At 38.3% G+C, this 20,349-nt stretch overlaps 1 protein-coding gene across 3 annotated transcripts in view; it reads left to right on the forward strand.

Moving 5' to 3' along the window:
• Nucleotides 1-20,349, forward strand: part of bcar3 (BCAR3 adaptor protein, NSP family member) — a 104,858-nt gene that overhangs the window by 77,728 nt on the left and 6,781 nt on the right. For all 3 annotated transcript variants that reach the window (XM_088348870.1, XM_088348871.1, XM_088348872.1), the window contains 11 exons: nucleotides 6,487-6,615; nucleotides 6,885-7,010; nucleotides 8,461-8,577; nucleotides 9,696-9,931; nucleotides 11,876-11,976; nucleotides 12,050-12,187; nucleotides 13,445-13,657; nucleotides 15,538-16,076; nucleotides 17,935-18,050; nucleotides 18,320-18,491; nucleotides 18,560-18,671. In XM_088348870.1, the coding sequence (XP_088204996.1) occupies nucleotides 6,487-6,615; nucleotides 6,885-7,010; nucleotides 8,461-8,577; nucleotides 9,696-9,931; nucleotides 11,876-11,976; nucleotides 12,050-12,187; nucleotides 13,445-13,657; nucleotides 15,538-16,076; nucleotides 17,935-18,050; nucleotides 18,320-18,491; nucleotides 18,560-18,671 (1,999 nt within the window). The remainder of the gene's footprint in view (nucleotides 1-6,486; nucleotides 6,616-6,884; nucleotides 7,011-8,460; nucleotides 8,578-9,695; nucleotides 9,932-11,875; nucleotides 11,977-12,049; nucleotides 12,188-13,444; nucleotides 13,658-15,537; nucleotides 16,077-17,934; nucleotides 18,051-18,319; nucleotides 18,492-18,559; nucleotides 18,672-20,349) is intronic.

Below are 20,349 nucleotides of genomic sequence, written 5' to 3' on the forward strand. Positions count from 1 at the left end.
GAAATACAGAGATGAAGAAAATGGGATATGAGGGAGACTGGAAATACTGCACTTCAAACCATGGCTAACTTGTTGTTATTGTGCTATTATCACATCAGAACTGTTATAAATATTGTGTTTATTTTTATTGATATTATCACTGGTGCCGCAGTGACATTATGCGCATTATGACGTTGAGGGATGGGTATTGCGAAGATTAGTGTATAAAATATGTGATTATTGTAACTATTATAATTATTGATATCTGACCTATGTAATAAGTATATCCATGAGATTTTGTTGTATTGGACACAAGAGGAGCTATCTATAAAATGTATTTAATAGGGAAGATAAAGGGGTAGGAAAAATAAGCATCTGCTTCTGACTACCCCTTTTCGAACATTTTGTGGGACATTATTTCGTTGTTGACTCATTGTTTTTGTCCTGTTTTTATTTTTATGTTTGAAATAAAATTTTCATTCATTCATTCAAGTTTAAAAGCTCTGCTTTACTTGATTAACATTAGTTCTCTATAGTCAGAGTATGAAAACAAACTTAATGAAGTTGTATGTACAAATAAACACACGAGTAGGGTACGGGGTCGGTGTTTGAATAGCAATATTGTACTTACAGACAGGACATTGTAGCAAAACACCTCGTTGACTGTGTTTTTAGTGAAGGATTGGCATTTTAAAATGCTAATTCGGTCGGAAATGTTTCAAATATATATATCAGAAGTATCCACATATTTGTGCATAAACAGGAAAGGCGGGACATTTCCATGATGGCAAGATTTCTAATCTAAACCTTTCATCTGGTCACTCACCCAATCACACCTTTGCCAGAAGTTTCTCCCAACACATTTCACCAGATTCAACATTTTAACATGCAACTTGTCATAAGAAAACCTCAGCTTCTCATAAAAGCTGGGCGGACAACTCAGCGGATGAGAAACTTTTGGAATCCAGCAGAAAGATCAAAACAACAAATAGCAGGCGGAGGCGGAAATGGCAGAGACACAGCCGAGCATAGAGTTGTTGTTTCAAGGATGATGATGATGACAATTGGGAGGATGTACAAATAGGTCTGATGCTTATCTGTCCCATTTGTGGGGGGTGGGGGTGGGGTGAAGAAGGGGGCGGGGGGTTACGGGGACGGAGAGTGCAGCTTTTAGTTTCTGAATTTAGCTCTTACTAGCATCAATATTTGCAAGCCGAATGCGTAATAGAGTTTGGGATACGCTCGGGTTCTGTTAACTGGTGTAATTAAAATTAGATGTATAAACAATGTGCTTGTGTGGTACTCACACATACACTTGAGCAACACAACTCTTTTCATTCAATTTTTAGGACACTATTAAAAATTGTAGGGGAAAATAGTCAAACTCTATCCACATTTTATCTGGATTTATCTTGATTATTGAATAAATAAAAAAATTACTGAAAAAGATTAGCTCAGGGGTTTTTCTACAATAGTTTATTCTGAATTGGTTTGGCTTATTTATCTATCCATCCATTATCTGCACCGCTTATCCTCAGTAGGGTCGCAGGGGTGCTGGAGCCCATCCCAGCTATCTTCGGGCAGTGGGCAGGGGACAACCTGAACTGGTAGCCAGACAGTCGCAGGGCACACAGATACAGACAACTCACTCGCCAATTCGCACCTAGGGACAATTTGGACCGGTCGATTAACCTGACATGCATGTTTTTGGAATGTGTGAGGAAACCTGAGTGCCCCCGGAGAAAACCCACACAAGCACAGGGAGAACATGCAAACTCCACACAGGAAGGTTCGATCTCATGACCTCACAACTGTGCCGCGGACGTGCCAACCACTCATCCGCTGTGCTGCCTGTAGCAAAACAGTTCTTCAGAATTAGTAGTTATCTTCCACTTTTGACTGAGGATCCAGAAAGTACTGTAAACATCCTTTTTATTTCTTCTTTTCTATGTCTAAAACATTTGAGAGGGCTATGTTTTTCTGATGGAAAGTTTTCAACTGGACCAAAATATGATTTAAAAAAAATATATATTTTTTTAAAATTGCTTCTAAAGTATGTAGTGTTTTTTTGTTTTGTTTGTCTCATCTCATTCATCTCATCTCATTAGCCATACCGCTTATCCTCATTAGGGTCGCGGGGGGGCTGGAGCCCATCCCAACCATCTCCGGGCAGTGGGCAGGGGACACCCTGAACTAGTTGCTAGCCAATCGCAGGGCACACAGGGACAGACAACTCATCCACTCATTCACACCTATGGACAATTTGGACCGGCCAATTCACCTGAAATGCATGTTTTTGGAACGTGGGAGGAAACCGGAGTGCCCGGAGGAAACCCACGCAAGCACGGGGAGAACATACAAACTCCGCACAGGAAGTCTGGAGTTGGATTTGAACCCACGACAGGTTCCCATGACATGAACTGTGCCGCACAAGCGCTAACCACTGCGCCGCCGTGCTGCCCCTGTTTTGTTTGTTTTAATTAAATTTGTTTGTTGACTTAGTCTTAAATTTGATTTCAAAAGGCATTAAAAAGTCTTTAAAGTGTTGAATTTAATCTGCCTTCATTTGTAAACACACTTTATACAATACAGAGCAGTGTGAAAATTGTCCTAGTCATTTAAGTCTAATGATTGAAAAAATAAATTCATTAAATGTAGCTATTCTAATATTTGACGGGCTCTTCTTTAGATCTCAGTGAAGCGTTTTGGGAAAAGTCGCTGTATAATTATTGCACAATTCTCGAATTTACCCAGCATGCAATAGTAAGTGTCCATGCGCCTCACTCTGATTAGTCTCTTGAGTGCCACGGCTCAAAACTGATTGAATTGCTGTTTTGTCACATGCGCTTATGTAGATAAGGCCAAGGACTCGATTGGAAAGACTTCAGAAAAAGAGATTCCAAAATGTTGGTACAACAACACAAGTCACGTGTGTGACATGATCCAACCTTTTGGTTAGCTACTTTACCTGCTTTCAAAGATTTTGAGGGGAGAGAGGGGGGCATGATTCCATTTCGAGCTGGCGCACGCACAAGCTAATCATATCACTTTGAAAAGCGAGAGGGGCCAATTGTAAGCTCTTGAGCTTTGGACAACTCTGTGTTACACACTCTGCTGTACTTCAGAAGCAGCAGCACTAATGGGAACCAAAAATATTGAATTGTTAGATTCCTACCTTAAATGAAATATATCAAGTGATGTTAAGCCCTTTCACAATAAACTACGGACATTGAATGATTATAGATTACTGATAGGTGTATAGTTTAGTATACACTCAAAGAGGGGAGAGAAGACATCAATGAATTTTGAAATTGCAAGAATAGGAAAGGACTGTACCGCAAAATCCCTCAAAATGCAAATTCCAATCAAAGCAAATCAGCTCTAAGGGGTGTGGTAATAGAAAACAGCAACATCATTGGCCAATTGTGACAATGATGTAAGCAATGCGTAATAACAAAGAACTCTGCAAAATAAAAGTCAAGCTCTCCATTAAATACATCCATATCCTTCTAGTTTGCAGGATTGTGTGACATCTTTAAAAAAGAAATATGCTGGCACCTTGTTTTGAAACCATTATTTGCGACAAAAATTACAGTCAAAATGACCCTCAATAATCTTCTGCGAGAGAGAGACAAATTCTAGGTGGTATATTTGTTGATATAGGGTAGAGGCTCCTTCATCAATACGAGGAAATCATCAAATGCCACACAGTGAAACAAAATGTGCTGATAACTAGCTTTTGTCTCAAGAGAGGGTTTGGTGTTTTTTGGGAATTTTGTCTTAAAATAAATGATAGAAAAAAAATGCTACCATGGCTCTTTTAATCAAAAAGGTTCTCAAACCCTGCTTTAACCTATCACCTTGGTCCTAGGAGATTTGATAGAAAGAAAAGGTCGTCACCGTCACACCAGATAGAATTTTTGCATCTTGAGGCTTTTTTTGGTTCAGTCCTCTCCTGTTCTTCTTGCAAGTTTAGAATTCATGAATGTCTTCTCTCCTTATTTTGAGTGTCTACTAAACTATAAACTTCTTTTAAAGTAAGAGAATGATTCTATGAATTGTTTCTGTGTTCAGTTGGAACCAAAATAAATGGATAACTTCAATTAAAATACAATCAAACATTATTTATTTTGGTAAAAGTAATTTGATTAGATTAGGTTACTAGTTACTCTCCCAACTCTGATCAAATGAAGACGTTCTTTTCATACAGGAAGCCTAAATGCCTCTGAGAATTCCAATAGAAACATTTACACATGATACAGTTGCTTTTGATGAATTATTTAAATTGAAACTAAAATAGCATATGAAACTTGATCTGTTTATGTTTGTTTCTTTAATTGAAACCTATCCCGTCAATGTTGACAATAATAATAATATCAAAAATGCTGCGTTAGCTTTTCGAGGGCCCAAGTTTATGTTTAGGTTCTGCAGGTGTTTGTGTTGGAGGACTGGTCTTGGTAGGGGCTAAGACGTTTGTCATTCTCACGTTGTTGCGTTTTGGAAAACCTGGCAGGAGGGAAAATCCCTCAGGCGACAGCAAAGGGGTGTGTGTTAGTCGGTGTAAACTCAAACATCCTGCCTGACAGAAACAAACCATGTGAGTGTCAGAAAGGAAGCTGAAGAGTTTTTAACTGAGATTACTGTGACAGTTTTATGGTAGTACGCCCGAACCATGCAGAGACCAAAAAGCTTCCACGTAAGTGATAATGCTGGCTACGTTTTGTAGTCTCAAGTATGTCAGGAACTTGGGCATTTGACATGATCTGACACTCTAAAAATTGGTGTTGAATGACTGTGGCATGTGTGTTTGTACACTCACGTTGCAACGTGACAAATCATATCTGATGTTCAAGGACAAAACAAAATCTCTGTATGGAGTATTTTTAGTGGTTTTCTTTCAAAATGTAAAACACATTACATAAATCTGTTTTTTGCCAACAGTACAGTAAAACAAAAAGAGAACACAATCACTCCAATGTACAGTGTCCCTGAACGCTAAATACACAGTGGTAACTTTTATCTAACATGCTAACCTTTAAAGGAAAACACATTTGTTTTACTCGAACTTTTTAGTGCAGCAGTGTTTTGAAATACAAGTAACCCGAGTTAAGAGTTGTGTCATTGATCAGTTGATTTTCCAATGGCAAAGGGCCATTGGCTATGATTGAGCCCCTCCTAGTGGTAAAAAAAAACCCACATTGATTTGAATAAAAAGTAAAAATACAGGAACTATCATGTAAACTTTTTTTAATACTGTAAGGTCAAGAAATTTGTTTTTGTTTTTTACATAACAGGAGGGAGCGGACATTATTGTCCGTTATTTTGCTGCTCAGGGTACCCCAAAAATCTTGTGAAAGGCTGGGCTGAAAAAAAAAGAGAAGAAAAATGGGGCATTTTGATCTCTTTAAGTCTCCATAGTTTGAATTCTCCCTTGTGCCTTGTAGCACTCCTTTTCGATTGTTCAGACGCTCCCCTACTTACGACCATTTGACTTACGTAAAATGGTAGATACGAATATTTTTGTCGAAAAATATCCGGACATTGCTGTTAGTTAGATTTTGTATTGTATGCACGTTTTCCGAGTACAGGGCAGTACTGTAGTGCTTCTGTACGCCACTACCAGAGAGTTCACCCAGCATCCCAAAAAATCTGCTTCCTCTTCCTATTTCGTGTGTAAGCATTCTATACTGTTTTTGTCTATACTATCTGCAGTGCGCTCAGAACTTTGACATTTTTATTGTTTAATATCCCGTACATCCATTCAATATTGTTGATGTAAAGTGTAAAGAAGAGGCAAGCCGTTTCTTTTAAAATGAAAGTGGAATAAGAAAGCTTGATGTGGTTGAGAAAATGGTCGGAACGTTTTCTTTCGGCCACTTTTTACCACGGAGAAGGAGCTATTGAAGCGCATCTTCCAAAAGTAAGTTAAATTCAACTTTATTTATCTTTATAGAGCATATTCTTTTGTGAAATATTTATGTTTTAGTACAAAACAATCCAGGTTAATTATCCAAGCCTTAAATATACTTATATAAACCATAAACATACAGAATATAGCATTGAAGCAACTCACGAACAAATTCAACTTACGAACGATTGTCCTTAAGTCAGGCAGCGTCTGTACTACATAATACAGTGACATCTAGCGGTCATATATTACACAGTGTCTGTTTATATTTGGAGGACATGAATGCATAATGGTGTCAGGTTGCTCAAGTCACAACCAACAGCAGATGCTTTTCTTTTTTCAAAGTTTCAAAAAGTTTTGCAGCAAGTGTGGTTGAATGCACAATTTTGTTTCCATGTACTATGATGTATTTTTCTGTATTATTGCTGTTGTTTATAAAATCACTTGAGTACAAGATTTTTGTCTACGTTTGTTTGACTCTTGTATGTTATCGTTTGCAGACAAGCACTTTCATATTTGGACTGAAAAGTACATTGAAAATCAATAAAAAACAATACAAATAATAATAATCATGTTGTGTTTATATATTGGTATTGCAGTTTTCCCAGGATCACTTCATCCTGGAGGGCCCATCAGAGAAGCTGCGCAAAGAGTTGGAGGAAGAACTGAAGATGAACTCCGAAGAGCCCAGAAGTCACGCGTGGTACCATGGAACGATACCCCGGCAGGTATCCTTTTGCATCGACGTAACTTGATCAAAGAAGAAGGCTTCAACATATAGATGCACACAGAAGCCAATATAATTCTTTAAATTATTATAATTCATCATTATTAGTTTGAATCCGAGTAATATGATTCCTGTTGCTTTTTTACCTGTTCCTACATTTTCTTATGATCATCTTCATAAGTGAGGTTTTTACATTTAAAAAAAAAGAAGGAAAAACTGTAGCAAGCTTTCAAGCTTGTGTATGCAGTGACTTTCTGTTTCATCCTGTAGGTCGCCGAAAATTTTGTGCAGCGAGACGGCGATTTCCTGATCCGCGATTCCTTGTCTAGTCCTGGAAGTTACGTTCTAACTTGTCAATGGCGGAACACAGCACAGCATTTTAAAATAAACAAAAGGGTAAGACAAAATCAGTTTGTGTGTGTATAGAGGGGTTTTCTACTTATTTCCCATGTCAGAAATCCAAGAGAGTGAAACGATAGAAAATGATCACATGACTTTATTAATCCCCTTGTATTTCTGTTGTTTCTAATGACGTTTGAATCGGTGATGAAGTAATTTTAGCTCACACATAAAGCTGAATTATCCAAAAATAAAAACTGTAATTAATCAGTAAGTCTCTAAGCTTACGATGTTAATTGCAAACAATAAAACATACAAACACAAATTTATTCTAGGAAATTTTTATCGATCATAAAGTACATCCAGTGTAAAATATTTGAACACAAATGATTGACTTTATGTCATTTTCGCAATGGTAGCCGTTATGCTGCTGCAATATATATACTCAGAGCTTATGACTAACTTGATTATCTTCTTCTGCCAATGTCGAATATACACAATTTGAGCATTAACTTTTTCGTGCTATTGACGGCTGTACACTTCAATGGCAGTGAATGAGCCAAATGCAACAACTTTGTAACTATTGGGTGATAATTTAAATCTACCGTAGTAAATTGCCGTATAATCAATTATTTTTCAACTTTTTTTAAGCCAGGGTACATTTTTTAAAAATCTTGAGACACACTGCCCGCGAAATTGTTTACAAATATTTCCTGGCACCAGGAGATGACACAGTTTATTCGTTTTGGTTAATAATTTTGCTGTAATTTGGGATTTTACCAAATTTCAAACCCATTTGTTTTAAGTTTTACTATATTTTCATCTTTCATCTTTCTAGAGAAACACCAATAACAATAACAGTTTCTGCCAGTTGGTCAAAAAACATTTTTTTTTTCAATTTTATTTGGATAGATTTAAAAAAAATAACAAAACAATTAAAATGAGCAAAACTATTGGGAAGGTTTTGTATTTGTTTATTTTATTATTTTTCAGAGTACAATCTTAAACAGCTTTATAAAACAAAATAAGCTATTAATTCCCCTGTACTACTCAATGAGCAGATGATTAGAATAGTAAAAAAAAGTAGGGGTCATCTGCCACCTACTGATAAGGATGAATGTTACAGTTACTGGTCACTGTAAGAAGGAAAGCTACTGAACAATGGCATGTTTTGCAACGATAAAATTGACTAATTTCCTGTGACGCACTAGGCAAGGCCTCAGCACACTGGTTGATTCATTATAGTCTGAACTACAACTATTTCAAATGATTTAAACATTAGGTAGTGCAGTTTAATGGCTGCAGATATGCTCTGTTGTTTTTATGTAATTGTTAGCTTATTTTCTTTACCTTGGATTTATTTGTGATTTTAGGCATTTTGGGGAGAATTGAGCATTTCAGTACTTCTGTTTCTTTCATAAATCTTGTCATGAAACGCTGTTAGGAATAGCAATGTGGTTTTGTTACTTACTACATTTTGAGAACCTTGTCATTATTTATCCACTAGGTGGTGATGCTGAATGAAGCCTATTCCAGAGTGGAGTACCGTGTAGAACGAGAAGCTTTCGACAGTGTTCCAGCGCTCATAAGATACTACGTCGGCAACCGAAAACCCGTCTCCCAGGTGAGTTGAAAACACGACCTGATAAAAGTCAACAAACAAACTCAAGCTGGTTTTCGGCAGAGGTGAGTCTAAGCCCGAGTCTGAGCCACACCCGACTCGAATTTTTGGCCTGGGCCAGGCTTAAAATACCTTTATTAAGCCTAGGTCAGGTGTGGCTCTTACGCTGACGTTTTTTTGTATTATCCACCTGTCATTGTTCTTCTTTGTCTCTCTGCCTCTCTTTATGTTAAAGTGCCGCTCTAGATACCTAAGGTGGAGTGCATCGTTTAAGGTGTCCTTAAAAAGTTGAAAGTAAAATAGTTTCCCTTTTAAGTATGTGTTTACAATGCCCACCTGAGTTCAAAGAGCCTTTATATTTTATATTATTTTCACAGCACCTTTTTGCTTTTATTTTACTTAAGGCAACACTGTTCAGAATGTGCAATTTATTAGATAGAAGGAAAGTCTGTGAAGGGGGAGTTGACTGGAAATTGACTTTATGCTCATCATCGGAGTTTTTTTGTTAGTGTAGCATGAAAGTAAGTAAGAAAATACCTATTTTGAAAACAGTCCAAACGCCAAACCAAACGTAAAAAAGATGAAAAACGAAGAGTTTGTTTGAGCGTGTCTAAGAAATGCATGCACTTGATGAATGAGCTGACTGAGGCTGCAATCATGACTTTAAGTCAAGTCAAGTCATTTTTATCTGTATAGCCCTTCATCACAAAGAGTCTCAAAGGGCTGTACAGGTTATTGCACAGACTTTAAGCTAGGAGATGGCGGAAGAGTGTTACAAAATTTCAAATTCCGGACAGCACCTTTAAGGATGTACTTCTATTGTGGTTTATGGCCCGATTTTCCATCCATCAAAATGACGGACGGCCCTAAACACTAACCGCTTTGCATGTGATGTCACATGTCCTTTTTGGCGCATGCAGGACAGTCTTTAATATGTTATCATAAATAACCTTTCCTCCCCCCGAGTCCCCACAAATAAAAATGTTAGGCTCAATCCTGCTTATCAAGTTAATTGGTTGGGCTCGGGCCGGGTCTTGCTTTAATACCCGGGGGCCCAGGTCGGGTCGGGCTAGATTTTTTTCGGCCCGATCTTTACCTTTAATTTGCTGTGTCCTTGACAGGTGGTCGGCGCCATCATATTCCAGCCGATCAACCGTACATTGCCATTGCGCTTCCTGGAACAAAAGTACGGACTGACCGGAAACCATCGAGAAGCAGTGTCGATAGAACAGGAACGGCGGCGCCAAAAGCGGCTCAGCCTCAACATCAGCAACGGACACTTGCACGACAACACGAACTGCGCATACGATGGCGCTCACTACATTAGCAACGGAACGGCTAGGGGAAGCCCACTCAGGTCTGTCGCTAACAATGCTAGCAATGCTTTGTTTCTTTAGAACCGTGCTAGTCCAATAGAGTTTATGTACCCTAGGGCAGGGGTGTCAAACTGACGGATAGCCAAATAAAGAATTTGGCAAAGAACCGAGACCCAGACTGTTCGAATGTTTTAAATGTTTCAAATGACGCATAGCCTCGTCGGGTGAACCGAATTGAACCTATATGAAAAATGTATAGACAAATAAAGCACTATTTTCTTATATGTTGCTGTTACTCATCTTTAATTTTCAACAGGCACAAACATACATATTTCCTTTAAAGGGGAGGTGTGTATGTTTTGGTGCCTCCATAAAAACATAGTTCATCAAAACAATTATACATTGATTTAATAATAAGCAAAAATACATGAACTATCATATCGAAGTGCATTTTGAACATACTTATTGGTGGAGGAATTTGTATTTATTTGTCATAACATGAAGCTCACCTTGAATGAATTGACATTGTTGTCTGACATCTTGTTGCTACAGGAACCCACAAACCTTGTGACAGACAATAAAAGGAAAAAATTATGTGCTTCTTGGTCACTTTGGGTCTCCATAATTTTTAGCACTCATTTCGGGTTTTACTACACAATACTGTGACATCTAGTCTGGTAACCCTAATCTTTACAACTGTCCCTTTAACAATTCCCTGAAAGTGAACATTGAATGTAAGAAGCCAGTATTATTCAGGCACCACCAGTGGTCTATTGTTTGTATTTTAGCATAAGTGGGCTCAATTTTTTTCAAAGAAAAAAGAATAGTTGCAATTTTCTATCATTCACTTAAATTCAAATACAGTAAATAAAGTGCACAGATGTATAAACCATAAACAATACTTTGTTCAAGGAGAAGTAACGAATAATGAAAGAAAAAAACCTTAATGATTTCTGGTACAGACACTGACCTACTTACAAAGTTGAATTTGTTCGTAAGTTGCTTCAGTGCTCTATTTTGTATGTTTAAGGCTTGTATAAGTAACCTGTATTGTTTTGTACTGAAAAATAAACATTTCATAAATTAATATGCTCGATAAGGATAAACAAAGTTGAGTTTAACTTCCTTTTGGAAGATGCGCTCCAAGATGTCCTTCTCCGTGGTAAGCTTTCGTATTTCACTTTCGTATCAAAATAAAATGCTCGCCTCTTCTTTACACTTTACACCAACCGTATTGAATGGATGCACGAGATATTAAACAATAAAAATGTCGAATTTCTTAGTGCGCTAGAGATGTAGAATACAGTAGTATGTTTACACACGAACTAGGAAGTAGAAGCCGGTTTTCTTCTTCGGGGTGGATGCTGGGTGACCTCTCACAGCGCCACCACAGGCCAGTAGTGGCGGAAAGAAGCACTACAGTAATGTCCTGTACTCTGAAAAAGGTGCACAAAATACAAATTCTAACTTACGGCAATGTCCGGATATTTTTCGACATTCCGGAAATGTGTTTCGTATCTACCGTTTTATGTAAGTCGAACTCTCGTAAGTAGGGGAGCGTCTGTATATGATACATCAAGATAATCCTAGGGGCTGTAAAAAACCTTATTGCAGGCCTTGACATTGACATTGACATATGTGCCCTAGGGTACATGGGATTTTTTTTTTTAAATCATCAAGGGAAAATTACAGTTTGTTACTTTTTTTTGTTAAAGGGGCATTACATATTATTTGACCTCTAGATCTCACTATATTGTGTCTTGCAATCCTAAACAAGTGTTAAAAATCATAAAATAGAATAGAAACTACAAAGACTTAATGTGACCAAACCCAAGGGGTTCATATTTATTTTTCGATGTTTTTCTTATTGGAATCAGACACTGATCTCACTAATTCATTATTGAAAAATGGCCAAGAACCACAGAATCAGAATACCCAAAGTCTGTCCGGTTGTTCATAATAATTGTGAGTTTGCATCTGCTAAGGTTGAAGGACCGTTGCGGAAGTCAGCCAGCAAGTCTCAACCAACTTCCAGAAAAGCGACGTCCGCTGAAAATGCATCAATCTGAGAGCTTCCTTCCACTTGGTGAGCAAAGAGCTAGGCAATCTGTATCTATTGATGTGTAGCTTTTTATCTAAGTCTTGGATCTACCACTCAGAGTCCAAACCCCAGAGCCCCCAGCACGCAGACCCTCTGCACCTTTTCAGCCATAATTGCAAGTCTCCTGTATTTCGGACCGGAAGCGAGCCGTTGCTGAGCCCATCGGTCGCGCGGAGGTTGGCGGATCCACTTGCAGGTTGGGGCAGATTAATTACTTTTCATTAAGTGTCATTGACCATTATATATTTTGAAAAGTCAATTTATTTGTCTTCGTCAGGAAATCGAATAATATTGACCTTGAATTACTCTGCTTCATTTTTTTCTGTCTCATTGTTTTGCGGGCGCCACAGCGGCTGAGTGGTTAGCGCGTCCGCGGCGCAGTTCTGAGGTCATGGGATAAAACCTTCCTGTATTTGCATGTTCTCCCCGTGCTTGTGTGGGTTTCCTCTGGGCACTCCGGTTTCCTCACACATCCTAAAAACATGCATGTCGGCTTAATAGGCCGGTTCAAATTGTCCCTAGTTGTGAATGAGCGAGTGAGTTGTCTGTCACTGTGTGCCCTGCGACTGGCTTCCAACCAGTTCAGGGTGTCCCCTGCCCACTGCCCGAGGTTGGCTGGGATTGGCTTGAGCACCCCCGTGACCCTACTGAGAATAAGCAGTGCAGATAACGGATGGATGGATAATTGTTTTGCCATACACATCACATAATAGTAGTTTCTAATTTCTCAAGCTTACTATGTACTGTCCATTATCATCCATAAAATCCTTGCAGATGTTTTACTGGAAAACACTAGATTTTTTTATTGGTTTTTAGTCTTTGTTGATGTGTGTTCTTTATTGAACTTTTACTTATATTTTCCTAGGGATAAATCAGAATTTTTCTTCTTAACACACCCTAACACAACAGTTCTAAGCAGACATCAAGCGTCATTAAGTCAGGTTTTACTCTGGGTGAGATTTGTAATTTATCTCCTTAATACAGGTGGTCTGTGCGACACTCAAATTTGGGAAACGCGGTCCAAGAAATGACCATTCCATATCAACGTCAACATCAATATCAATATGAACAAAGACAAGAAAGAAAGACAACGCAAAGTATTTTTGGAAAGCAATACTACGCAGAATATATTGAGACATTACTAGCTCTAACTAAACAAAACGTGAAAAAAGACCAGGCAGGACATGCACCCAAACGTTGATAGAATAATAGGATATGTAAGGAAACTAGCTAACTCTAACTGAACTAAGTGTAAAGGCAAGACGATGTAGGATACATGGAAGACTAACTCTAACTGAACAAAAAACAAGAAAGCAAGACAACACAGTACATGTCAGGTTTTGATACAGAAGACCCCGGAATGATCATTGTTCTTCTCTTCTTTCATAAGCCAAGCAACTCTAGTGAAGTGAAATTGTGTAATTTTCTTCTAAAACCTCTGAATTCCTTTTAGGTCAACCAATCCGAGGCTCCGACAGCCAACTGTGTCCCAAACCTCCACCCAAACCCAGTAAGATTCCGTCCACGCGTTCTCCTCGCTTCCCCGGCCTTCAGGTACCTGGGCTACCCCCGAACACTGCGGAGCCAACCTGCCTCAGCCCGTCACGACTCGCTCTTCACTCCGCTCATGGGGAAAAAAGTCCCGTTTGTTCTTGGAGGATGGGAGGTAAGAATGATACAATTTGCAGTTACCGATACTCTTTCAATTCTTGGTACATGCCAACGGTTACCAGTACTTTTCTCATGTTGTTTGTGGCAATAAATGTGGTCACATTGAAATGAATTATCTTGGAAATGCAGCATTCTCTTTAAAATGTACTGTGCATTCCCTAATTCATTCAAAACATTCGTTTTCTTAATGTACTATATTTTTAACATGAATCCTTTTCTGGAAAGAGTTCAGAAACTAATATTTAAAATAAAAAACATTCAATTTTTCTCATTTTAGTTTTTCCCCTAAATTTAATACAAAAACAGTTTACTTAGGAAGATCAAACAAAACTTCAACTTGTGAATAGAACAATTGGCAAAATGCCTCTTATCATAATTAGTATTATTTGAGTTATTGTAATTTCACTTGAAAACAAATTTTAAAATATTGTTAAGCAATAAAAATAATACAGTGCATCAGCAATTTCTTCTGCCAATGAGGTATACAGTAATCCCTTGCTATAATGCAGTTCAACTTTTCATGGTTTTGCTACTTCACGGATTTCCCATTGTGCATTGTGTTCTGCATTCTGATTGGCTAAACAATCTCCCCTCTTATTATTATTATATAGTAGCTATATGTATAAAACAAAATGTATATACGGTACTTTTACTTAAAAGAGCCTGTAATGGGGGTTTGTTCTTTGGTTTTAGTACATAGTGTATTTTGAATTGTATAATAATTGTTACTCAACAATTATAACAAGAGTATGAGTATGGATGTCAAAAAAGGACTGGGTGAGAGTGTGATTGTGCCGACTGTGTTGTATTGTGCAGAGACATGGAGCCTGAATGCAGATTTGAGAAAGAAATTAAATGTTTTTGAGATTAAGTGTTTGAGGAGTAAGTCAGGAGTGACAAGATCGGATAGATTGAGGGATGAAATTGTGAAAGACAGAACTAGAGTAGTAGCAGAACTGAGCAAGCGTGTGGGTGAGAGAGTACTCGGTTGGTTTGGACACATGGAGAAGATGGATGAGGAGCTAATGTTGAAGAGGATCTACAGGGCAGAAATAAAAGGAAGGAGACCAAGAGGACGGCCAGGATTTCTAAGGGATGGGCAGGGCACCTGTATGATACGGCAGGGGTGAACCAGTGAAAGCTATCAGGCCCTGCTGTTGAACAGAAAATTGTGTGTTGTGTCACCCTGACCGGAGTGACATGGCCGCTTTCTTGTGTCCCGTTTCATCTGGAGGGACAAAAGCATGACCAACTTGGGTGCCGAGGTGCTTAACTTGTTTGGGTGTTTGGGCATTTGGTTTGGCCATGGCCAAATTTTTTGTGTTGTTTTGGGGGGGGATTTTTTTTCCCCTTTTCTTTTCTTTTTTTGTGTATTTGTTTGTCTTGCTGTCGGTCACCCCTCTCAAGGGATATGACCAGGGTAGATAGATAGATAGATAATAATTGTAAAAAAACTAATACAAGTTTTTACTTCACGTGTTTCGCCTATCACAGGTTCTCTTTGAAACTCAACCCCATGTGATAAAGGGATTAATGTATATGTACCAAGTTGTGTTCAAGAGTTCCATGAAAAGTTGACAATTCTTCGCTCTTGCAGTCCTCGCTTAGAAAGTTGTACTTCAAAACCAAAACATGGTAGCTTTTAACGTTATTCGGTACTTGACACTACCAAGCTCAATTGCCGCACCCCCACCCCCCACGGCCCCACCGCCCAAAATATCATCCACACCTCGTTTTTGAAACCTAGTAAAAGCCGTTTGGTCTCTTTTTTTTTTTGGGTCAATTTCTGTGGTGACTTTTGATGAGTCCACTCTGGTTTTGTTGTTCAATGTTTTTAGAATTGTTAAAGAGTTGATGTAATTTTTTGTACCACAGGCTCTCCCCTGAAGTCCATCCATGCAGAGCAGCAAAAATCCCCAAGCCGTTCACTTCCACACGTTCAGTGTCCTAACCCTGAGGCAATGCCGGGACAACATGAAGGCCTAGCACAGACTCCTGCAGAATACAGGTCCTGCAGCCCACTGGAATGGAGTGAGCCAAGTTCTCCAGACTCCATTCCAGCCGTGGCTCTTGAGCTGCCGCCGTCCAGTCTTGTGGAGCGATTTGAGCAAGAGGATGAGACTAGAGGTCTGGACAGAAGTTCTTACCATCATGCCATTGCGGCTTTAGAAAATTCCAGTGAGGAAGAAGAGGAGGAAGCGCGGGTAGAGGAGCCGGAAGATAAGATGCCCGACGTTTTCCTTCGGCCAGTGGCGGAGATGCAGTCGGCGTTTCGGCCCACCGAGTTTCTCTCACGGCTGCTGCCGGCTGAAAACAAACCGCTGGAGATGTCGGTTTTGAAGAAGGCCAAAGAGCTGCTGCTGAGCCACAACCACCACAGCATCGCCAGACACCTGCTGTTGGCCGACTGCCAGGTAAGAAAGAACACACCCAAGCTTGACCTCAACCTTTGCGCGTCATGGTAATTTCTTTCAAACTCGATCTCGAAACCGCGTCTTAACCTTCAAACTGTCCTTTGAAAGCCGACCGAGCCGACACCGCGAAACAGATGTGACGTGTTGTTTTTATTATTCCACAACAAAGTGGGTCCCCTCAAAGGCCATTCCAGGACATTCCTGCGTCATTTCCCAGACTGCTATTGATACCAAAGGACAAGACAAGCGCTTCAGAAAACAGATAGGCGTGTTCTTATGCAAATAGAAGCGCGCTTGTTTTTCCATTTTCAAACGGAACTTTACTCGAATGCATGAAAAATCCATCCCAAGGGTGACAAATGAGCACAAGCCAATCACAGCTAAGTTCAAAGACACAAACTAACTCACGAATGTGTAGACTTTTGTCAATTGAGAACCGCATATTGAGAAATAGAAAGATGCACAGGCCACATAAACATTCTTTGACTTGAATTCAACAGGGTCGCTTTTACCTTTCTTTTTTGGACTTAATGAATTCATACACTCCAAAGAATACATTCTCACCCTATTGGCCCAAAATAAGCATATTTCTTTCTTATTTTATATTATTTTCAACATGTTTTTTTTTATAAAATTCTAAGCTAAATTTTTCGCAATAACAAATGTAGGATATTTTTTTTTGTATTAAGAAAACGTGTCATAATGCCAAAAAGTTGGATTGACTTAATCAACATTTTTTATTTTGTTAAAAAAGAGTTCTTTAATAAAGTAACATTTCCAAGTTTTATTTTGTAAAAAAAAAAAAAGATAGTAATTATAATTTATTGATTTTTTTCCCATTCTAAGAACTCATTTCTAACATAGTGGGGAAAATGATAATTATTAAAGGTCATCTATGTAACTTAAAAATATTCTACTTGCTGACGACATCTTCTAGGTGACATCATCATTGCCGCTTCTTTTGTTGTGCGTGCAAGTATGTGACTTTCTTAGAAGCCCTCCAATAAACTCTTCCCTTTTCATTTTGGGGTTTGGATAGATATTTGGACACTGTTTGAAATGGTCCTTTTCTTACTTTCACCATTTCATCCTGTAATAAAAACAAATGCCAGCACACGCATAATATCACTATATTTTTGTTGTGATTTCTTAATATTTAAGCCGTAGAAGGTAACGTTTTATTTTCTCACATTTTACCCTGGTGCACATTATATATGAAAATTATTTCACAAAGGAATATTTTTGAAGGTGCCACTTACATTCAGGTGCGCCTTACAGTTCAGAAAATACAGGAATGATTATTCAAATCACTATTATTACTATTCCTATTATTTTTATTTGACTAGAAAAACAAGGTAAAATGGATCAAAACAGGAAAAAGATGATTACAATGTATCTGCCAGTGAATTATGTTTATTCTCCTCAGTGTAATTGGGGCATTGATTTTTAGAAACCATGACAACCCACAATATTATTTCACTCTGCTCTGTGAAATGTATTCATAAATGCATTTCAAGTCACTGAATCCCTCCCAAAGCACTATACAATGTGCTTCACACTAACCCATTCAAACACACTCATACACCAATCGCAGCGTCAGCCATGCAAGGCAACTATCTGCTTATCGGTGGCATTAGGGATTCAGTGTCTTGCCCAAGGACACTTTGACATATGACACGGAGGAGCCGGGAATCGAACCTGCGACCTCTTGATCCCAAAACAAGCGTTTTACCTCATGAGCTACTGCCGAGGTGCTGCTTTTAAACAAATAAGGGCAACAGATGGCCCCCAGTCTGTAATTTGATAGGAATTTAAGAGAGTATGAAGGGGAAATAAAAATCAAAGTCCTGCTTTGCAGGTAGCGAGGATTCTCGATGTGTCTTCTGAGCTGAGAGGACAAATGGGCGTTTCCTCTGGACTGGAGCTAGTCACCTTGCCGCACGGTCAACAACTGAGACTGGACCTCATGGAACGGTACGTATCTTGGACATGATTTGAATTTGTCCAAGAGCTAAACGCAGTACTCTCCTTTATAAGAATGTAAATTCAGTATATAATTACGGTAGGCCCCGGAATATAACATAAATCTGTTTTAAGTGGAACGTAAAGTGATTTTGACTTATGGCTGGGATAGAAAACTCTGGCAGTTGCCTTATGAGTTTAAAGCCCTCAGTACTCCTAAAGAAAACAATAAAATCACAAAATATTACAATGCATAAAGTAAACATCATTTTTGCACCAAGACACCAAACCATGGCGATCGGCGTGGCCGTGGACATTCTGGGCTGCACGGGTAGTGTGGAGGAGCGCGCCTCCACTTTGAATCGCATCGTAATGGTGGCATTGGAGCTGAAGGACGCCGTGGGTGACCTCTTTGCCTTCACTGCCCTGATGAAAGCTTTGGAGATGCCGCAGGTAACGCAAAAAACAACCGACCACACGCTACTCACACGAGAACGGCAATTCACCGTAAACCATTTCAGATCCGACGTCTGGAGGAGACGTGGACGACTCTGAGGAGGAAGTATACGCAGACCGCCATTAGCTACGAGAAAACGCTCAAACCTTTCTACAAAAATCTATACGAGGGAACGGGTAAACTTCATTGAGAAAATATCAACAGGTCTGTGGAGGACTGATCCTGCCATATGTAGATATAAATGCATATATAAAAAAATACCTGGAGTATGCCATATAAATAAATGAACAAATGGGTATAAATGTTATACCTAAATATATGTTGGAAAAGGATAGTGGGATGTTTGAACGTATTCTAAGGGATGGGCAGGGCACCTCTATGATGCGGCAGGGGTAAACCAGTGAAAGCTGTCGGGCCCTGCTGTTGAACAAAAGAGTGTGTTGTGTCACCCTGACTGGAGTGACATGGCCGCTTTCTTGTGTCCCGTTTCCTCTGGAGGGACAAAAGCATGACCAACTTGAGTGTCGAGGTGCCTAACTTGTTTGGGTTTTTGGGCATTTCGGTTTTCCATGGTCCAAAAATGTTTGTGTGTGATTTTTGCTACTTTTTCTTTTTCTTTTATTTTCTTTGTTATTGTATGTTTTTGTCTTGCTGTCGGTCACCCCTCTTGAGGGATATGACAAGGTAGATAGATAGAAAGATATTACATAAATGCAGTTTATTCGTTTATTTTTGCATTTTGCTTTGTATTTTGTCATTTATTGAATTTTGTATTTATGTTGTCATGTGTTTTGTCAGGTATTTGCCTGTGTATTTTTTCGTGTATAGTATTTTGTCATATCAAAAAGTCATTCAAATGATGGTTGTGTTTCTTACCTATAGCCCATTTTTTCTTCATTCATCAACCAATAGGTGAAAAGCTTGGCAAGTTTGACCCGCCCCTTCATTTGAATAGCATTTTGTTGCAACAAACTACTCAACATAAACATGTTAAAATAAATACCCGGATAAAGCAAAAACAAAATACACAACAAAATAAATGACAAATTAAATGGCTAAATACTTCACAAAATGAATGGTAAAATACACGACAAAATACATAAAAAATAAACCACAAAATACATGACAAATTACACAACAAAATACAAGACAAAATGAATAACGAAATGAATAAATGACAAATTATTTGACAAAATACATGACAAATTACACGACAAAATGTAGGTCAAAATAGATGACAAAATACACAAGAAAATACATGACAAAATAGATGACAAATTACGCTACAAAATACATGAAAAAATACATGACAAATCAAACAATAAAAATACATGACAAACTACACAACAAAATACAAGACAAAATGAATAACGAAATGAATAAATGACAAATTATTTGACAAAATACATGACAAATTACACAACAAAATGTAGGTCAAAATAGATGACAAAATACACAAGAAAATACATGACAAATTACGCTACAAAATACATGAAAAAATACATGACAAATCAAACAATAAAAATACATGACAAACTACACAACAAAATACAAGACAAAATGAATAACGAAATGAATAAATGACAAATTATTTGACAAAATACATGACAAATTACAAAACAAAATGTAGGTCAAAATAGATGACAAAATACACAAGAAAATACATGACAAAATAGAAGACAAATTACGCTACAAAATACATGAAAAAATACATGACAAATCAAACAATAAAAATACACAACAAAATACATAAAAAAATAAACTACAAAATACATGACAAAATGCACGACCAAATACACTACAAAACGCACGTAAAAATACATGACAAAATACATGAAAAAAATGAACCACAAA

Source organism: Urocampus carinirostris, chromosome 12 (assembly GCF_059441175.1).
Source record: "Urocampus carinirostris isolate Australia breed hairy pipefish chromosome 12, RoL_Ucar_1.0, whole genome shotgun sequence".
Classification (NCBI taxonomy): Eukaryota; Metazoa; Chordata; class Actinopteri; order Syngnathiformes; family Syngnathidae; genus Urocampus; species Urocampus carinirostris.